At 42.2% G+C, this 19,301-nt stretch overlaps 2 protein-coding genes across 2 annotated transcripts in view; one reads left to right on the top strand and one right to left on the bottom strand.

The window, feature by feature from the left end:
* The window catches only part of CEP128 (centrosomal protein 128), a 305,103-nt gene that overhangs the window by 189,847 nt on the left and 95,955 nt on the right, over positions 1–19,301 (bottom strand). The window lies entirely within an intron of this gene.
* TSHR (thyroid stimulating hormone receptor) overlaps positions 410–19,301 on the top strand; it is a 61,359-nt gene continuing 42,467 nt past the window's right edge. Inside the window, exons 1-2 of the mRNA XM_081867424.1 lie at positions 410–502; positions 4,109–4,431. Of these exons, the coding sequence (XP_081723550.1) occupies positions 4,256–4,431 (176 nt within the window). The 5' untranslated portion in view covers positions 410–502; positions 4,109–4,255. The remainder of the gene's footprint in view (positions 503–4,108; positions 4,432–19,301) is intronic.

The following is a 19,301-nucleotide window of genomic DNA, read 5'->3' as shown; positions in this document are numbered from 1 at the left end:
TTTGTGCTGAATAAATGCTATATGGTAATTTATGGACCCAATAGGTACAGTATCTAAAGCCGTTTGCCACTGTTGCTGTATGTAGGTTTTATTTTATTCGTTTTTTTATCTTACATTTTGGAAATGTACACCCATATTTTTTTCTTTTATTTTTTTTTGGGGGGGGGCAAGAGTGGGACCTTAAGCTATACAGTATAGCTTGTTTAGCTTATACGCCCCCCTGCATTTCTTTTCAGAGGGGCTTTCTGCTTCGCGTAGTCCCGGCAGCCGCCACGAGATGGCAACGGAGGGCAGGCCCTGAAGCCGTCGGAACTCCGGATCGTGGGATGCTCTGATTCGGCGTGGAGTCGCGGACTTCTTGCAAAGGTCCCGCACTTGAGTGGCTGGCGGGGCCGGGATGGGATGGGGCTTGGGAAGGATCTCCTGAGCATCTTGCCGCCCGGTGCCCAGACGGGAGGAGAGGACGCTGGAGCCCGTGGTCCGCGCGAGGTTTGGAGTCCCGGTGAGGCGGAGCGCGATCCCTCTGTTGGGGCTACTTAGGCGCCCGGGAAGGAAGGGGGTTCCCGGGGCGCTCGTGGGTTGCTTCTTAGGGGAGCAGCCTGCTGTTAGATCCGCAGGAGGCAGCGCCGGGGATTGCATGGCACGTCCGCGGCAAGGCTCCGGGACGCCTTTCGCAGCAGCGTGGCCAAGATGGGACATTCAACAGGTAGAGAGATTCAACAGCGGAGATTCCGCACCCCCCCCAAAAAAAAAAAAAACTGCCGGAGGGGAATTCAGACAAGTGACGGTTCTCCCAACAGGGAAATTTACACATACGTAACACACACACACACACACACACGTGAAGATGCAACGGGGAGATAATTTACGCGAGATGAATTCAACAGGTGAAGATTTAAGGGAGGGGTTCCTTCATATCTATGGGAGGTGAATCTGATAGGAGACGATTCAAACGGAGGGGGGTTACTTCCTGAGTGCAAAAGATGAATTTAGCAAGCGAGGATTCCGCAGAAAAGATGACTACATCTCCATGGCAGGAAAAGCTCCACCTGTTGAATTTCTGTTGGTCGTGCCGATGTTAAAGGTGCCATGAGACGCCTTGCCAAAACATACAAACAAAACACACCTTTGGGAGTTTTCTGTAGTGATGTCAGCTTTTGAGGAGGCAGAGGATGGAGGGTTTACTGTCTGGGGAAGTCAGTCTTTGGGAGAATAACTGCCGCTGTGCCCTGTGTTATGGGACTCCTGTCAAACTTACTTGTTATTTAAAATTGTGATTCACTTAAACTAAATCTGCATAAATAACTCACTGTCTACTATCCTATGCACACATGGATGGGAGTAAATCCCATTGAACATAGAGGCACTTACTTCTGAGTAAACATGCATAGGGTTGCACTATATGTTTTATAACACGCCAAGAATGTTTGTTTATAAAAATCTGTTTTCAGTTCCCTACTGCGATACTGGGGAAAAAATACTACATGTGACTAAGCATGTTCAGCCTTTTTCTCCCTTTCATGACATCGGCATTAACTTTTACATCACCATATGGTTCCAAGGTTTGGGAAGTTATTCATCATTTGAGGTGTTTTTTCCTATTTCTAACTCTTAGTGTATTATATCCAAGCTACAATAGCCATATAAGCAATAAGTGAAGTCAGTAATTTCCACATGTTGAGGACTTCTATTCTTAATATTTGTTGATGAAGAATAATCTCAAATGACATTGTTCCACTCTTTTCCAAATATATTGCCAACATTATTTGCCTCTGATAGATCCACCACAAATAAATATGCCTACCCACTTGAGAGTTACTTTTTCAACAGCTTGGAATATACTTGTTACTCATTTACTTAGTTTCTTGAGAAGCATACACCATTGTATCACCAATGTCTAAAATAAATTTCTCTCATATTTGTATAAACAAGATTAGTGACCTTCTTTCTAGAAATATGCATTATTTCAAAAGTACTGGAATATTTAAGTCTCAAAGTCATGTGCATATACTTGTTTTGGTCCATATTTTAGTTTTATCAGTCTATATATTTTGGAAAGTTTGTGTCTTGTTACATTAACAACTAATCTTCCACCTCTTAATCTATTGTTTGCTAACCATATCCTCACTTGAGAACATTCAAACCAGCTTAGATCTCTGTCCAACATCTCATTTTGTATTCTTCCATATCTCAAGAATGGAAGAATAATCAGATCCCTCGTCATCTTTTTAAATGTTGAAAATTTCACAGATTTTCTTGCAAATAATAAGCTATTTAGCCAACTTGGGTGAATTTAAAATTAATCTAGTTTGCCCTAGATTCTCAGAACTATCTGATAGTAAATTTTTGCATTTTACTTAATTTGAACAATCTCCTTTCTGCATCCAAAGCAAGTAATTTAATTTATGGGTCATTTGCTCTTGTAGCTAGTTCTTATCTGCTTGATCATATATAATGCCCACAGCAAGGCATACTTTGTATAGCTAGCACAATAATATAATCTATGATAGAACTAACACTTCTTTTTTCTGAGACAACACAATACTAGAATTCTCAAATGCCTCTTGTTTATTTTGTACAAAGCGAATCCCTTCTATGAAAAGAGAGTTGTGCAGAGAAGTGAGAGAATATTGAAAGATGGCACTTACAGTGAGAGGGTATGGAGTGAGTGATGTATGGGGCAGACTTGAGATGGAGGGATCTGCCTGTGGGTGGAAAAGTGAGGAGAGAATATCCAGTGTAATAAAGTTTAAAGAAGCAAATTCTGTGCAAGAGCATTTTGTCTGCCGATTTTTCTGGGTCAGTTAACTTCCCTTTACCAATGGTCATGTGCGTCATCATGACTGGTCAGTTAGCTAAGTATTTCTATTGTTCTACTTGATCTAGGGGGAGCAGCTGCCCCCCCCCCGGCTACGCCCATGCGTATGGTTCAGCTAGGTAAGTTTAGACATTGGACTTAAAAAGAAATTAAAAAGAAGTTTAGACATTGGACTTAAAAAGAAATTATGCCTCTTCCCTTTAGATGACCATACGTGAAGCACACATAGCTAAAATTTATCTCCAGTTTACAGCTGTTTCTGTTGTGTGTTAGGGACGCGGGTGGCGCTGTGGGTTAAACCACAGAGCCTAGGACTTGCTGATCAGAAGGTCGGCGGTTCAAATCCCCGCAACGGGTTGAGCTCTGTTGCTCGGTCCCTGCTCCTGCCAACCTAGCAGTTCGAAAGCACGTCAAAGTGCAAGTAAATAAATAGGTACCGCTCCAGCAGGAAGGTAAATGGCGTTTCCGTGCGCTGCTCTGCTTCGCCAGAAGCGGCTTAGTCATGCTGGCCACATGACCCAGAAGCTGTACACCAGAAGCTGTACACCTCGGCTAATAAAGCAAGATGAGCGCCGCAACCCCAGAGTCGGTCACAACTGGACCTAATGGTCAGGGGTCCCTTTACCTTTACCTGTTGTGTGTTAGAACCAAAACCAAAAAGGTTTACCAGTCCTGAAAAATAATAATACTCTGAGCACGTGCAATTCTGCATTTTACATTATAGTACCATCGCACCCACAGGAAAAAACGATGCTTGCTTCTGCAGCCTTGATGGTACATACGTTGACTAGGGAGCAAGCCAGATTTTGTTGTAGAAAAGGATAATCTGTTTTGAAAGTAAAAATAATGAAATGAACATCTATATTGGGGTGTTGGGGTAATGTCATTCCTGCTGGACCCCAGAGTGCACCCATCTCTGTACTGGTATTGACACTGGACCTGTTTGCTATGCCACCGCCCCCACCCCCATCTGCTGCTGTCTGAGTGCTCATTTCAGGGGGACAGGCTATGTGTGGGACGCTGGACTTCAGCCACAAAAGTCCAGCCCTGGCTGTACCACTTCTTGTTGCAGACAAACTTTCTGTTTGAGAAGAAAACTTTTTCCTGCGCGTGGGGACTACATAGCAGTAAAAAAGAAAGAAAAGAAAATAGATCACCGATTGAGATGGGAGGGTGGGAAAGGATGGGCTAGTACCTGGTAGATTTGGCATGGAGGAAGTTGAAAGGGATTTGTCTACTGCCTGTAACATCTTTCTATGCTTTTGCTTATTACACCCTATTTCCTTTTAGGGAGCATCAGGTGAACGTGGTTTTCTGAAGAAACAGCAGATTCCCTCTATTCTGTTCCCAAGGAAAGGAACTGTGGTCGTGTCTTCTCTCTCTGTGGAGAAGAGCTGCACAGGGCAATGAAGTCGTTTCCACAATAGGCTCAGGAAGATGCTGTGGGTGCCAGAGTTCCTTCAGCTCCTGCTCTTGCTGGAAACAGGACTGATAAGTAGAGGTACAGAAATGTGCCCTTCGTCCCTCTGTGACTGCTCGGATTGGGACCGCTTCAAAGTCACCTGCAGAGAGATATATTTCATCCCCAACCTCCCACGGGGCACCAAGACTTTGTGAGTATATGGGACTTATATATGTTTCTCCCACCCCAACCCCCAGTCTATTTCAGGGGCACAGGGGGAGGAGGAAAGGGAAATCGCATTGCACATGTAGAATTTCTCATGCAGGGATTCCACTGACAGGACCCATTCATTGAGTCTCACCTAATAGCAGGTGTGAAGCAGCAGCTTTTTTGAATGTGTGGGTGGGTGGGTCTGTGGAGTGCAGCAAAACAGCACGGAGGAAAGAGTCAAGCTCTCTTCCATCATGTCGTGGTCCTGATCTGGTGGCTTTGGGGGAGCAGAACAATTTGTTATGTGGGACCCATGCCATATTTACTGTGTGATGCTAATGTAGGGTATGGGGTGGTGGCCTCTGTGCAGCAGATAACCGCTGAGTGGAAGGGAATTGGCTATTATCCTGTGCAAATCCCTCCGTAAGTCATCTTAAAAGTCTTCTCAGCCACGCTAACAGTTAAGATCTAAACCTAGAAGTGAGTCTGGCTGGGAATGAATGTTTTGAGACGGAAGGAGGGTGTTTGCCACAGTGCAGAAGAGCTGAAGAGTCAAGCCCACCATCCCTTCCCTGAATGCATCCTACAGTCCTTAAACCCCATTATCACAACAAATGTGGGGTTTACGAAAATGATGTCTGCTCTGGCCCTGGATTTTGCTTGTCAATAACCAATGAGCAAGAGCACTAAGACATTTTATTCAAGGTTGGCCTGACAAAGCACAAAATGGGGGGTGGGGGTGGTAGGGGAATGGTATTTTATGAAATTGGTGCTAGAGCAGAAGGCTGGGCATTCAAAGGAGTGGTTTTGTGTTTTGGGGCTCAGACCCCATTCTTTCCTCATATTCTTAGGCATGGTACTTGAATCCCGGTCTCACCAGTTCACCTTCTGCTGTGTGGGTGTTTTGTGACTGGTCGCTCCCATCACAGCAGCCATTTTGTCAACATGCATGCCATCAAGGCAGCCATTTTGTGATGCTGCTCACAGCACTCTCAAAAAACACTTAGGGACCCCTACTTTAAGTCGCCACAAGAAACTAAGGCAATTTTGCAGTACGCTAAACAGAGACCCAGTTCAGATGTAATGAGAAACCATGATTTATGTGAAAGGCCTGCAGGCAGCCTCAGGCTCACATGCTCCCTCCTTCCCTTTCTTTTCACACAGTGGGAGGGGATTAGAAGCTTACATTCATGGTTTGCTACAAAGCACAGTTTGTCATCTTGTCTGAATATAGGAAACTGCAGCTTGTACAAACTAGACCCTGGTTTTATATCCTATTTTGCAAATAAAATACAGTAGTACCTCGGGTTAAGTACTTAATTCGTTCCGGAGGTCCATACTTAACCTGAAACTGTTTTTAACCTGAAGCACCACTTTAGCTAATGGGGCCTCCTGCTGCCACCGCACTGCCGGAGCACAATTTCTGTTCTTATCCTGAAGCAAAGTTCTTAACCTGAAGCACTATTTCTGGGTTAGCGGAGTCTGTAACCTGAAGTGTATGTAACCTGAAGCGTATGTAACCTGAAGTACCACTGTAAAATAAAACAGTTTCTCATATTCAAACAAAATGGGAATTGTGGCTTGTTGCACACAATGAATGCAATGTTCTTAATCTCAGAGTAACTAGGAGCAAAGCTTTCAGAGTGGCTGCTCCCGTTTTGTGGAAAGCTGTGACTTATTAATGTCGATACCTGACAGGCACCTGTTATTTCTACCTTCCAGAAACAACTGAATACATTTTTCTTTTGAATACATCTTTCTGAATACAATGGTACCTCGGGTTATGAACTTAATTTGTTCTGGAGGTCTGCTCTTAACCCGAAATCGTTCTTAACCTGAGGTGCACTTTCGCTAATGGGGGCCCCTGGCGCACGATTTCCGTTCTTATCCTGGGGCAAAGTTCTCAACCAGCGCCGAGGGCCTTCTGGCGGTTCCCTCATTGCGAGAAGCAAAGGTACAGGGAACCAGGCAGAGGGCCTTCTCGGTAGTGGCGCCTGCCCTGTGGAATGCCCTCCCATCAGATGTCAAAGCGATAAATAACTACCTGACATTCAGAAGACATCTTAAGGCAGCCCTGTTCAGGGAAGTTTTTAATCTGTGATATTTTAGTGTATTTTTGGTTTTTATGGAAGCCGCCCAGAGTGGCTGGGGAAACCCAGCCAGATGGGCGGGGTACAAATAATAAATTATTATTATTATTATTATAACCTGAGGTACTACTTCCGGGTTAGCAGAGTTTGTAATCCAAAGTGTTTGTAACCTGAAGCATTTGTAACCCGAGGTATCACTGTACATCTTTCTTTGCAAGATGCAAAGGTCTCTCCCTTAGCTCTTAGCGCTGTTTTTCAACTTACTTAAAGTTGGACTTTGGCGCTCTTTCAAAAATTTGTTTTAGATTTTTAATGGTATGTTCGTAAGACTCAAGTGGAAGACAATTTATAAATTAAATAAATCTCCCCCCCCCCCTTTGTTTGCAGACTAGGAAGAAAGGGAGGGAGGAACATGTGAGCCTGAGGTTTGCTTCAGTTTTTGTTTGAAATAACTAGCCATAGTTTGTCATTACACTAGGGAATTATTAACTTTTTCCAAAGAGGTAACTGCTTTTTAAAGTTTCTGATAATGATGACCTTCAAATTGGTAATATGATTGATTCCCTGCATTGGGCTGTGTAGTGACCTAAGAGCTGATGGTTACTAAAAGTATCTTTATGTTCTGTTACTTTTAAGTTTGGAACACAGCTTTGTTTTTTCTAAAAGCAAGTGTATGAAGATGTTGATGAACAGGACTAGCAACAGGATAGTGCTTTTACATTATATACTTAGCTTTTTTTATTTTAGCTTTTTTTTTGCTATGTTCTTTCAATTCTACTATAATGAATCTTTTCTAAAACATTTTAAACAGCTGACTATTCAAGTTCTGCTTATTGTGTCTGCTCAGACTCCAGGGCCTGTGAAGCAGTTTTTTAAGCAACAATAAAGCTCAGGAATGGAGGGAGATGTACTTTACCGCCGAAAACTCCAGCGCTAATTAGTTTCTTTTTCAAGTTGCTTATAATTGCCCCAGAAAGGGTTGAAGAGTTTGTCTACAGTTTTTTATAATCATTCCAGATTAGCCTTCCACTCCCAATGTATTTTTGAGTGATGCATCATGAAAATGATGATAAATTGCCCATAAGTGCAGCAGGGATGGAGATGCAAAAAATAAATTTATTATTTATATTATGTATTTTGGAAAGTGGTTTGTCTGTCCATCTGTTCTCTGTGGCTTTGGCTGCCTCTCAAGATTTCATTGCCAAACTCAGTACAATGGCTTCCAAAGTAGGGGCAGTGGTCGTTGTCAGTGTTTGAATGCCAGGCACCCTTTTGAATCCCGATGGTGAACTGAAATGTCACTTTGAGGTGACTTTTGCCTGTTTTTTTGGAATAGGTTCGGCCCCTTCTTGAGATATCATTGCCAAACTCTGCACAAGGATTCATGAGGTGGAGGTGACAGTCTTTGTCAACGTTTGGTTGCCAGCTGCCATTTTGAATCGAGATGGCAGACCAAAATTATCTAGCCATTACACTGATTAGCACCATCAGCTCTAAGTATATGAAATTCTTTTGTTACTTATTTGAATCTTGTTTAAGTGGATCTGCTGTTATGTTTCACTTAGTACTAGTTTATGCTGAATATGCTGCTCTACTGGATTTACATAGTGTTTGTATTACTGTTGAAAATGGTCAGTTGCAAACCTAATGTTGCACATTGTGCTTCACAATGTTTGTGTGAGCCTTAGCAAATATCTTATGCCTTTGCATTAAACTCTTTCCAAATTATGCAAGCAATGAGAACTCCAAGGGCATGGGTTCTGCTTTCTTCGGAATGAGATCACCCGAGGCTTACCACAATTTGGTGATATGTGCTTTACTTACACATAAACAAGTTAAGCATACTGTGAAAGTCCACTTTAACTGAAATTCACTGCTACCTATTAGGTGTCTAGACAGGGGCCGGCAACATGGGGCACTTGAAGTTTCTTGAATGTCCGGACGTCGTAACTGCTTTTCTCCTGCTGGAATTCTGAATTAACCTGAGCTGCTGTTTCATGGACTTTTAACACCTAGCATTTGATGCTGAGAAATGATTTGGCTGTGCTACATAAATATCCAACCATGTTGACTTATGTTAGATAAAACGATGGTTTTTTCAAAATAAAGAGGGACTTAACATAGTTTGAAATTGTTTATCATTTTATCTTGCTATCGTAAGTGCCAACATAGGTGGTAGCTGTCGTTTAATCTCACAGTTGTTAAATGATTCCGCATGACAAATCATTTTGGAGTTTAGGAATAGATGTTTGAGCCTGTACCCACCCAAACATTCGTTTGGACCATAAATTTTGTCCCCTTTGCAGTGTATCTCAGTGCCACTTCTTCATAACACAACCATTAGCTCCATCTACTTGCCAAGTGGTACCCATTGTGTAGCCATGGTAATGGGTGAATTTGTGTTTGGTTTTTTAAGGCCAGTAAGAGCATTAATCTCTATTATGTACTTTTCTGGAAATCCTATGTCCTTTCAGTCCAGCTGATGATATAGCTGAATAGTTTGCAAACTGATTTTATCTCTGTTGAGATTTTAATTGGTACACTTGTTTATACCTTGTCCTCAGACAGGATCAAGGGTTTCATTTTGTTAAAGTTAAAGCAATTACAGCTTCCATTGCAACAAACAGGAAACAAACAGGTTGGGGTGCAGCTGTGAAGTACCGATATGCAATCAGAAAGGGTCTCATTTGTTGGAATTGGTACTTCCGAGTAGTTATGAATATCTGCGCTAGTGATGCTACCATAAAGCTCTTTGGCAGCCAGTCATTGAATGAGGAATTAGAGGCAAATGAAGTAGAAATACCTTCCTCAACATCTGAAAACAGAGCTTAGGTTTAGCTTATCTTACATAAAATTACACAGAGCTTCATTTAAGCTGGGTCAGGATGACTTTTGAAAGCACTATTTTCAGCTACGGTTGGATCTCAGCCATGTGCTCTCTTGTATGGCTGACTGCATAGGTGGCCTCAAAATCCATCTAGTTATGATCCTAATTATTTTTTTGCTTTTCTTAGCCTTTATAAGGCTTTTTTGCCCCCTTCTGAAATTAATCATCATCATCATAAATGCCCAGAGCTTTGCCTACACATACTGGGAAAAACGTTTACAACTAAATAGCAGGATTACTCTGGGATGTTTTGTGAGCCCCAAAAGTAACTCAGGTGTGGGAGAAGAGTCACTTTGAATCCTTATAAGCCTTGGGTGTCCAGCAATAGGGAGGCAGTGAGGTGCAGTGGTTAAGAGCATTGGACCAGGACATGGTAGGCCTGGGTTCAAATGTCCACTCACCCATGAAGCTCATTGGGTAAACCTGGGTTAGGAACGATCTCCTAGCTTTGCCTATCTCAAAGGGTTGCTGTGAGAATAAAATGTAAGGACCACATATTTCACCCAGAGCTCATTTGAGGAAAGGTAGGAAATGTACAACAGTAAAATTCTAATATATTTTTATTTTTTAAAAAACTTTTTCCTTAATTAATCAGAAACATAATTCAATAACATGTAAGAAATAAGGTAAAAGAAAAAAGAGAACCAAATAAAAATTAAAATATAAACTCACCCAAAAAACAAACACAATTCTATTATTGATGTGTCAGCTGGATAAAGATGGAATACAGGCAGTGACCATTTTAGGCGTGTTCCAACTGATGCACTACTGCCAACACACAGGTCCTTTTGGATCCGGAAGAAGGAAGAGAGGGGGTGGGGCAGGGGCATAATGGGGCGGGGTGAGTTTATGCGTGCTCCACTGACACACGCTTTGACCTGCAATGTAACCCTCATGAAAATTCCCAATGGGGAATTTCCTATGCTTATTTGAGTCCTCTTGCACCAGCTGGAGAGAAACCAACAATGGGGGATCTTTTTTGCCCTTGCATGATCAGAGCACTTGACTAATAGAGCACAACAAACAGTTACTGCCACTAGTGTCCCACTGTCTCTCTTTACATGGGATGGACAAGTATTTTATCTGTGACTGCAGTATTCACTATGTGAGGAACTCTCACATACTACAACGGGTGATTTCAAATGTGGATGTCAAGGACAGTACCGATGGTATAATGAGGCTGAGGCATGAGAACTTGAGAGCTTCAAATGGAATAATTGGACCATACACCAATAATAATAATAATAATACCAAATTTGCAAACAGATGTGGAAATGTGGAGAACTGAATGTAAGACAGGAAAAATGAGGAATAGGGAGAAACCAAAATTGGTAGATCTGCCCATGCCATTCCTGCCCTCATTCCTCCCACAATGGGGAACGTGTGAGGGGGGATATTCAAACAGCTTCAGTAATCTTTCCAAAATGTATTGAAACCAAGATTTGTTTTCTCCTGTTCTAGAAGCTTGTTTTCTCCTGCACTGGAGAGTAGGACCCAAACCAAGGGATTCAAGTCACAAGAAAGGACATTCCGACTAAACATTGGGATGAGCTTTTTGACACTAAGAGCTGTCCGACAGTGGAACAGAGTCACTCAGGAGGCTGTGGGCTCTTCATAGAATCATAGAATCATAGAGTTGGAAGAGACCACAAGAGCCATCGAGTCCAACCCTCTGCCAAGCAGGAAACACCATCAGAGCACTCCTGACATATGATTGTCAAGCCTCTGCTTAAAGACCTCCAAAGAAGGAGACTCCACCACAATCCTTGGCAGCAAATTCCACTTGTTCCTTGTTCCTTGGAGGGTTTTAAGCAGAGGTTGGATGGTCATCTGTCATGGATGCTTTAGCTGAGATTCCTGCATTGCACGGGGTCAGACTCAATGACCCTTGGGGTTAACTCTACATTTCTATGATTATTCCCCCCCTTTCATTTATTTGGATCTAAATCTAGGTCTCTCTCCCTCCACCCTTAGTTACACTTCACAATGTGTAACTAAGAAACTGGAGCAAAATAAACCTCTTGTTGTTCTGCACAAGGTCGTGGTAGGTACTTGGGAGATCAGCAGACTGTGAACACTGCAATATTTTCTCAGAAGTTATATGTGAGCACCTGTGTGGAGCTTTCTGATGAAACACACACACACACACACACGCGCGCGCACACGTACATGATTTGATACAAGACATGGCGAAGGGCTGTATTTACAAGAGTTTTGTGTGCAGAAGGTCCCGTCTTCAGACCCCTGTTTAAAACTCTGGAAAGCTGCTATCATTAAGCATAGACAATACTATCATGAGGCAGATGGACTCAATGCTATGTTTCATCTATGCTGGGACCTGAGTTTCATAGAGGCCTGTCACCTCCTTTCCCACACTTGAGGTGAATTAAAGACAGGTACAGCTTTTCCCCATTTTCTTCTGTATCTTCTTCTCAGTTCACTTATGAGTTTGGGGCTGCAAGTTGAGGAGGGTGCCAAGCTGCGATCAGTGGCTGTTCTCTCCCCCGCTTCAGTTTATACTGTCCTCATTGAGCTGTGGTGGTAAAAAGCAGTTGCCTGCAACCTTTCTTTGCAAGGTTCTACAGGTTGTCTGGTTACTAACTGCAAAAAAGTGATCTTCAACTTGCTTTGAAGTACATTTCTCTTTCAGTTTCTGCTTTGATGTCATTTATGCTAAGTAAGAATCAGCGGAGTGCAGCTTTACTTTGAGGCAACATTACTTTGAATACTATAAACCAACGACGTAGCTAGCCGCTCGGGCACCCGGAGCAGTGCACATGCCGTGCACCCGGGGGGGGGGGTGAGCTGCCCAGGGGGGCGATTGGAGCAGCGATCCCCACCCAGGGGGGATTTGTCACCCCCCTCACAGATGGCACCCGGGGTGGACCACACCCACTACCCCCCTTTCTCCGCCACTGCTATAAACACTACTATATAAATGACATAAACTGTGAGAGGTCAGCTGGGATACATGTTTTATCGATAGCTTTTCTTTGTTGTTTTTAAAAGATAAAAATGGACGTTCTGAAATATAGAATGCATACCCAAAGCTAAAAGCTGCTACGAAACAAAACACTAATTAAAAGTACAGTGGTACCTTGCTTTGCAACCGCTTTGGATTACAACCGTTTTGGATTACAACCACATCAAACCCAGAAGTGCATATCCCTTTTTTTGGATTACAACCCAGTTGGGGGGGGATTACAACCCATTTTTGGGGAGAGGCCCCATTGGCAAAAGCGCGCCTTGGGTTATAACGTGTTTTGGTTTACAACCGGACCTCTGGAACGGATTATGGTTGTAAACCAAGGTACCACTGTACATTTAAAGGAAGCCTTGATTACATGGGAGAGACATGGGCGCTAGACCAAAATGTTCCTCTTTAACCAGGCCTTTGGCTGATTGACATCCGATGCCCTTTTAAATGTGTTGTGGAAGGGAGAATTACTGTGTTTTCTTTGTTCTTATTTTGTATTTTTGTATTTTGCATTTTTATGTTGTGAACAGCCTTCAGATCTATGGGTATAGGGCAGTATACAAATTCAATGAATAAATAATTAAAACAATACAATATATGGTGATATTGCCCCTTTAAGACTGCACCACTATTCTTGTAGCTGAGGAGAGAGCGTTAGAGCTCAAGGGGCAGAGTATGCAGTCCCCTGCCTCAGTTCCTGCGCATGCAATTGGTCACTAGTGGTGGGTGAATGCTACTTAAGATTTCCGGGCAAGGTGCCGCTGGAGAGTAATCCTGTGTAGCATTTAACCATAGGAAAAGGCATAGGAATGGTGTGAGACTGGCCAGACCTTAAAGGAGGAATCTATCCTTCCTGAGCGGTGGAGAAGGCCAGCAGCAAGCCACAACCAGAAGACCTGTGAGACTGAGCCCCAGGAAGAGATGGTACTCAGGAGAAGTGCCACACTGGATCCCTATTTCCTTATCCCCATGTAAGGCAAAAAGTGGTGCACATCTCTCATTCTGCTTGATCCCTGGGCAAGTAGGAGCTGCAGGCAAGAATTAGTAGTTGTGCATGCAGTAATTCTCAGACATTCTCAGCTTTATGTGTGGGAGAGCAGAGCTTTCCAAACCATTTATTGTGACATGTGAGTGTGTCAGCTGCATTGTATAGGTGTGACGCATGAATGCTCCCTGTGCCTCTACCGGGACTGGAAAGGAGTAAGTTTAACTGGACTACTGTGTCGCAAATGCTGTATGTCTGAAAGTGCACCACCAACATGAAAAATTTGGAAAGTACTGTTGTAGAGCGTAGCAGCCGGGTCCCCAACATCACACCTGCACCAAGCCCCATAAGTCCTCTGGGTGGTCCTGCAAAGCTCACTGTGGGAGTGGGAGAGGTGCTGAAGATACTTCTCTCCCAGGGTGCTATTTAGGCTAGAGCCAGCCCTGGTCCCACTTCTGCTATAGAGTGAAAAAATACTGTGTCACTGAGAACCAGCTGAAAGCCAATGGAGCCTTGTTGGAAATAGAGGTGGCAACTAGGGTTGCCATATTTCAAAAAGTAAAAACTAGCACACCCCAAAATTGTTGAGGCTTTTTTTTTTTTTTTTTTTTTGGAAACCCCAAAAATTGGACGTATGGCATTCTTAGTGACAACCTTACTGCAAACAGATGTCATGAATTAAAGGTTTCAGGGCCAGCCAATTTAAACTGAGCAAGAAGCAGCCAGTCCAACCTTTTGCCAATTTGGTTGTGAACTAAAAACAAAAATGCTGATTCTAAAAAAACAAACAGAGGAATGTGGCCAGGTATTCTCCCCAGTGCTAATTTTCAAATATGACCCGTTTTGAAATTCATTCCATTGTATCTTGTTCATTCAACTTGCATTTTTTCCATAAAATGGCCTTTGTAAAACATAACAGTGTATGAAAAATAAAAGCCAAGGAAATTACACTACAATTAGAAATGTAAAGTATTGCACTTGGGCAAAAAAATGAGAGGCACAAATACAAGATGGGTGACACCTGGCTTGAGAGCAGTACATGTGAAAAGGATCTAGAAGTCTTGGTTGACCACAAACTTGACATGAGCCAACAGTGTGACGCAGCAGCTAAAAAAGCCAATGCAATTCTGGGTTGCATCAATAGGAGTATAGCATCTAAATCAAGGGAAGTAATAGTGCCACTGTATTCTGCTCTGGTCAGACCTCACCTGGAGTACTGTGTCCAGTTCTGGGCACCACAGTTCAAGAAGGACACGGACAAACTGGAACGTGTCCAGAGGAGGGCAACCAAAATGGTCAAAGGCCTGGAAACGATGCCTTATGAGGAACGGCTAAGGGAGCTGGGCATGTTTAGCCTGGAGAAGAGGAGGTTAAGGGGTGATATGATAGCCATGTTCAAATATATAAAAGGATGTCACATAGAGGAAGGAGAAAGGTTGTTTTCTGCTGCTCCAGAGAAGCGGACACGGAGCAGTGGTTCCAAACTACAAGAAAGAAGATTCCACCTAAACATTAGGAAGAACTTCCTGACAGTAAGAGCTGTTCAACAGTGGAATTTGCTGCCAAGGAGTGTGGTGGAGTCTCCTTCTTTGGAGGTCTTTAAGTAGAGGCTTGACAACCATATGTCAGGAGTGCTCTGATGGTGTTTCCTGCTTGGCAGGGGGTTGGACTCGATGGCCCTTGTGGTCTCTTCCAACTCTATGATTCTATTCTATGATTCTACACCATTAAATCAGATTTAAGTGCAACGAAAGAGGGCAACCCCAATATTTTGCCAGAATTATGTGAGGAATTGTGCCAAGTCAGAGTGGCTATGCAAAGAAGGTTAATATAGTTTGGTTTATTTCTCACAGGCTGAAAAAGAGGTCACGGATCAAGAGAATGTTGGATTTGTGGGATGTGTTGGTTTTTTAAACCTGTATAATTCACTCTGTGAAGCTGTTGGTTGAAGAGGCGTGGGGGGGGAGAATTTGTCTAAATAAAGAAACTTCAAAAGCTGAAAAATCACTGACGTCTTCAGAGGGAGGGAGTGGGACCCCAATGCTCAGATGCATGGCTTGTATCCACCAGGAGCTATTTGTTCAGTTTTGTGGGGTGTGTTTTATGCAACTCCCCTCTAATTGAAGTTGGATTGGCCCCTTCCTGTTGAGCTTCCAGCACCTGCTGAAGAACCTTTTTTATAAAATAATAATTTGAGCAAGCATTTTAATTAAAGTCTGATTTTATAGTTTTAACCTATTTCTACTGTATTCTTGTACACACCACTTATTGATTATTGTAGTTAAGCAATATATAAATTGTTTAAATAAATAAAATGCTGGGGCCATATAAAATTGGAGAATACAACACCAATCTTGCTCTGTTTGCATTGGCTGCCCAATTGTTTCTGGACTCGAGATGGAGTGCTGGCATTGATCTTTCAGAAGCCTAATAAGGACCAGATCATCTCAGAAACTGCCTTCTCCCAGATGACCCTGCCCAGCCTTTTATAATTGGCCTCGGAAGCCATGTTTTTTGTCCCATAATACCATGAGATCAGCCAGGCAGGTAGGTGGGCAGACATAGCTATAATGCCCACAGTAGGACTTTGTGGACAGCTCGAGATGCTGTCTTCAGCGTGCCTGAGAGTATTGCAATGTTCTTTAAAAAAAAAAAAGTTAACAGAAGAAGAAGAAAAGTTTGGATTTGATATCCCGCTTTATCACTACCTTAAGGAGTCTCAAAGCGGCTAACAATCTCCTTTCCCTTCCTTTTCATTTATTTATTTTTGAAGTCATCGTGCAGTTCTTAGGTGCTCTGTAGGCAGCCTCCCTGGCTGCCCCCACTTTGGGCATTCTTCCATAGACATTCTAGGAAGCACAGGAAAGCCACAGAGGTGCCTGAGGGTGGCATAAATCTATGCTTGAAAACGTGTTTGTTTGTTTTTAAGCACACCTTGTAATTTTATTCAGGTAATGACAAAATGACGAATCTTCCTTCCACACCTAAAAACAACTGAAAAATACCCCCTGCTTTCATTGAGGATGGGAAAGGATTTACACAACTATACAGTGGTACCTTGGGTTACAGACGCTTCAGGTTACAGACACTTCAGGTTACAGACTCCGCTAACCCGGAAATAGTACCTCAGGTTAAGAACTTTGCTTCAGAATGAGAACAGAACTCGTGCTCTGGCAGCAGGAGGCCCCATTAGCTAAAGTGGTGCTTCAGGTTAAGAACAGTTTCAGGTTAAGAACAATCCTCCGGAACGAATTAAGTTCTTAACCCGAGGTACCACTGTAGAAGGAAGGTACGGATCCCTTTTTACTGTGCTACTGAATCTAGACAGTAGATGGCAGCAGGCTTCTGAATCTGCTGCAAAAGCAGCAGTGTACTCTATATGTGATCATGGAATCAGAATTATAGAATCTTAAGAGTTGGAAGGGAACCCATGGGGTCCCTAGTCCAACCCCCTGCAATGCAGGAATCTCAGCTAAAGCATCCATGACAGATGGTCACCCAACCTCTGCTTAAAAACCTCCAAGGAAGGAGAGTCCACCACCTCTCGTGGGAGTCTGTTCCACTCTGAACAGCTCTTAATGCCGCATGTTTAGTCAGAATCTCCTTTCTAGCAACTTGAAGCCATTGCCCCGAGTCCTACCCTCACAAGCCCTTAATATAGTTGAAGATGGCTATCTTATCTCCTCTCAGTCTCCTCTTTTCCAGGCTAAACATACTAAGTGTTTCCAAATTTTGTGATACAGTTTTCCAGCAAAAAATTGTGCACAAAGATACAGTGAAAATAACATATAATTTATATTAATGAAAATAACTTTTTAATATATAAAAGTGTATTTCCTGAATTGCAGACTATTTGTTTAGTTCCAAAGTGGTAACTTCTCTTGGATTGGATGGAATCATCTAATTAATAAGTGAAGAAAGGGCACGAAACTAGAGTTGAGTTGGAATCACAGGTGGTGGCTAGTTAAGCAGAAATTCCACCAGGAAGGTGGAATCCTTTGGGCACTAGTAAACAGCAATCTTGGTTTGTTTTCCCTGTATCTCAGAGGACAGTAGAATATGGAATCCTGATCATATCGAAACAATGCTGGCAGAAATGTTAAGTGGCACTGTCTATAAATGAACTTGCAAAACAAATGGGAATATATTTTGAAAAGAAGAAATATTTATCTTGAAATAAGAAAATAGGCAACCTAATTCTATGCATGTTGACTCAAGATATTCCTGCTGAATTCAGTAGGGCTTACTCGCAGGATTGCAGTAAAAAACTGCATTACCCCCCCCCCAAAAAAAAGAATTATGGGAATTGTAGTTTGCTCCTCACATAGTTATAATTCCTAACAAACTACAGTTTCTAGGATTTGGGGGTGGGGGATGTGTCCTTTGAATATGCTTTAAAGGTATGGTGTGTATACTCAGCCTAGGTAAATTTTATGAAGAATTGAAATATGTAGTAATATAAAGACCAAAAAATAAGTCAACTTTTTGAGCAACTCTTAGTCACTATTCATTTCTCAAGTTTTGTATACAGTGCAGTATGAACTTACTCTAATTGAGATAATCTGGTAATGATGTTAGTGGAGGAGAGGAAATATTTCAAGTGGGTGGGAATATTTGCATGAATTCTTCATGAATGAGCATTTCTGTTCCTGAACCATGTTAGTGCAGAAAGGTATGGCTAGCAAATATTTTAAGCAAAGCCTCCCCTGCAAAGATGTGCAAGCGATTTGCCTAGTTACATTTATGTCAAACCTATTCATTTTTATTCATTGCAAACCTATTCATTTTTATTCATTTATTTGAAACATTTATGTCCCCTGTCTTTCCAAAAAAAGTTTGAAGTGGCTAAGGAAGAGATCAAAATATAACATACATGGTTTTAAAAACATACACCCAAAATACAAAATTATGTCAATATTTAGATGACCGAATACCAACTATTATGTTTTTATGAGATGAATTTTGGGTGGATTCACATCACCATTCTTCCAGACTGAGGATATTCTTGTAGGCAAGTTTCCTAATAAATCAATGAGAATACCTGCTGGGCTAGGTTTTGTTGTGTGTATATGTTCAGAGGTATTGCTGATGCTGCAGTGTTGCAATTACAGGGACAGCCTTTATAATTTTTTTTATCTACGTATGACTAGGAATTAGAATATTTCACTTGTTCTGCTACTTTAATGTTTCGCTGGTTCTTCTCTGCAGTTTGCTCTCATCGGTATCCCATTTTTTAATTCTGGTTTCAACAAAAGAATTTTTTTAATTAATTTCAATTCAGTTCAATTTGGTTTCAACTCCTCTAGCTCATTTGCATTCTTCTATCCCTCTGTATGACTGATGCACACTAGTAAATATACAAAAAATAACTTTGCTGTACATGAGGATCACCTGAAAATTGCTTCTTCTTCTTTTTTTTTTTGCATGCATGCATGCATCATAAAATGGTTCGTGTCAGGGCATCATAAAGTGGTTCGTGTCAGCTTCCTCTAGAGGGAAACGGTTCCTCTAGAGGAAAACAGTTTCTATTTGTATTAGTCCTTTTAAACTCAATTCAAACAATAAAGTTAGTTTCAATTTTCTGTTACTTTTACTCCTTTTTAAACGCAGACGGAGACCATGGAAACAATGTATTCCTTTTATTTAACTAACTGTCAGTGAACGTTCTAATCACGGTCCGTCCTGTTGGCAGCCCGTTTCCAGGATCGGAGCGGTGGTATATTAACTCTGTTTGTTCTCTCCTGCAGGTATACTCAGTCCAAAACTTTTCCCCCTCTTCTCCTGCCACCAAGGGGGGTTTAGTATTTTTTACTGATGGAAATTTTGTCCTTTACAATAGGCTTTCCGAGACTTCAGCTTGCATCCTCATTGCTTCAATCTATTTACAAAAGGGGAAGGTGGACTTCCTGTTTTAGACCTCCCCGTTTCGGCA

The sequence above is a fragment of the Podarcis erhardii genome (genome assembly GCF_964252035.2).
Source record: "Podarcis erhardii genome assembly, chromosome: 1".
Classification (NCBI taxonomy): domain Eukaryota; kingdom Metazoa; phylum Chordata; class Lepidosauria; order Squamata; family Lacertidae; genus Podarcis; species Podarcis erhardii.
The sequence above is the reverse complement of the archived record's forward strand: the minus strand, read 5'-3'. Positions and strand labels throughout refer to the sequence as shown.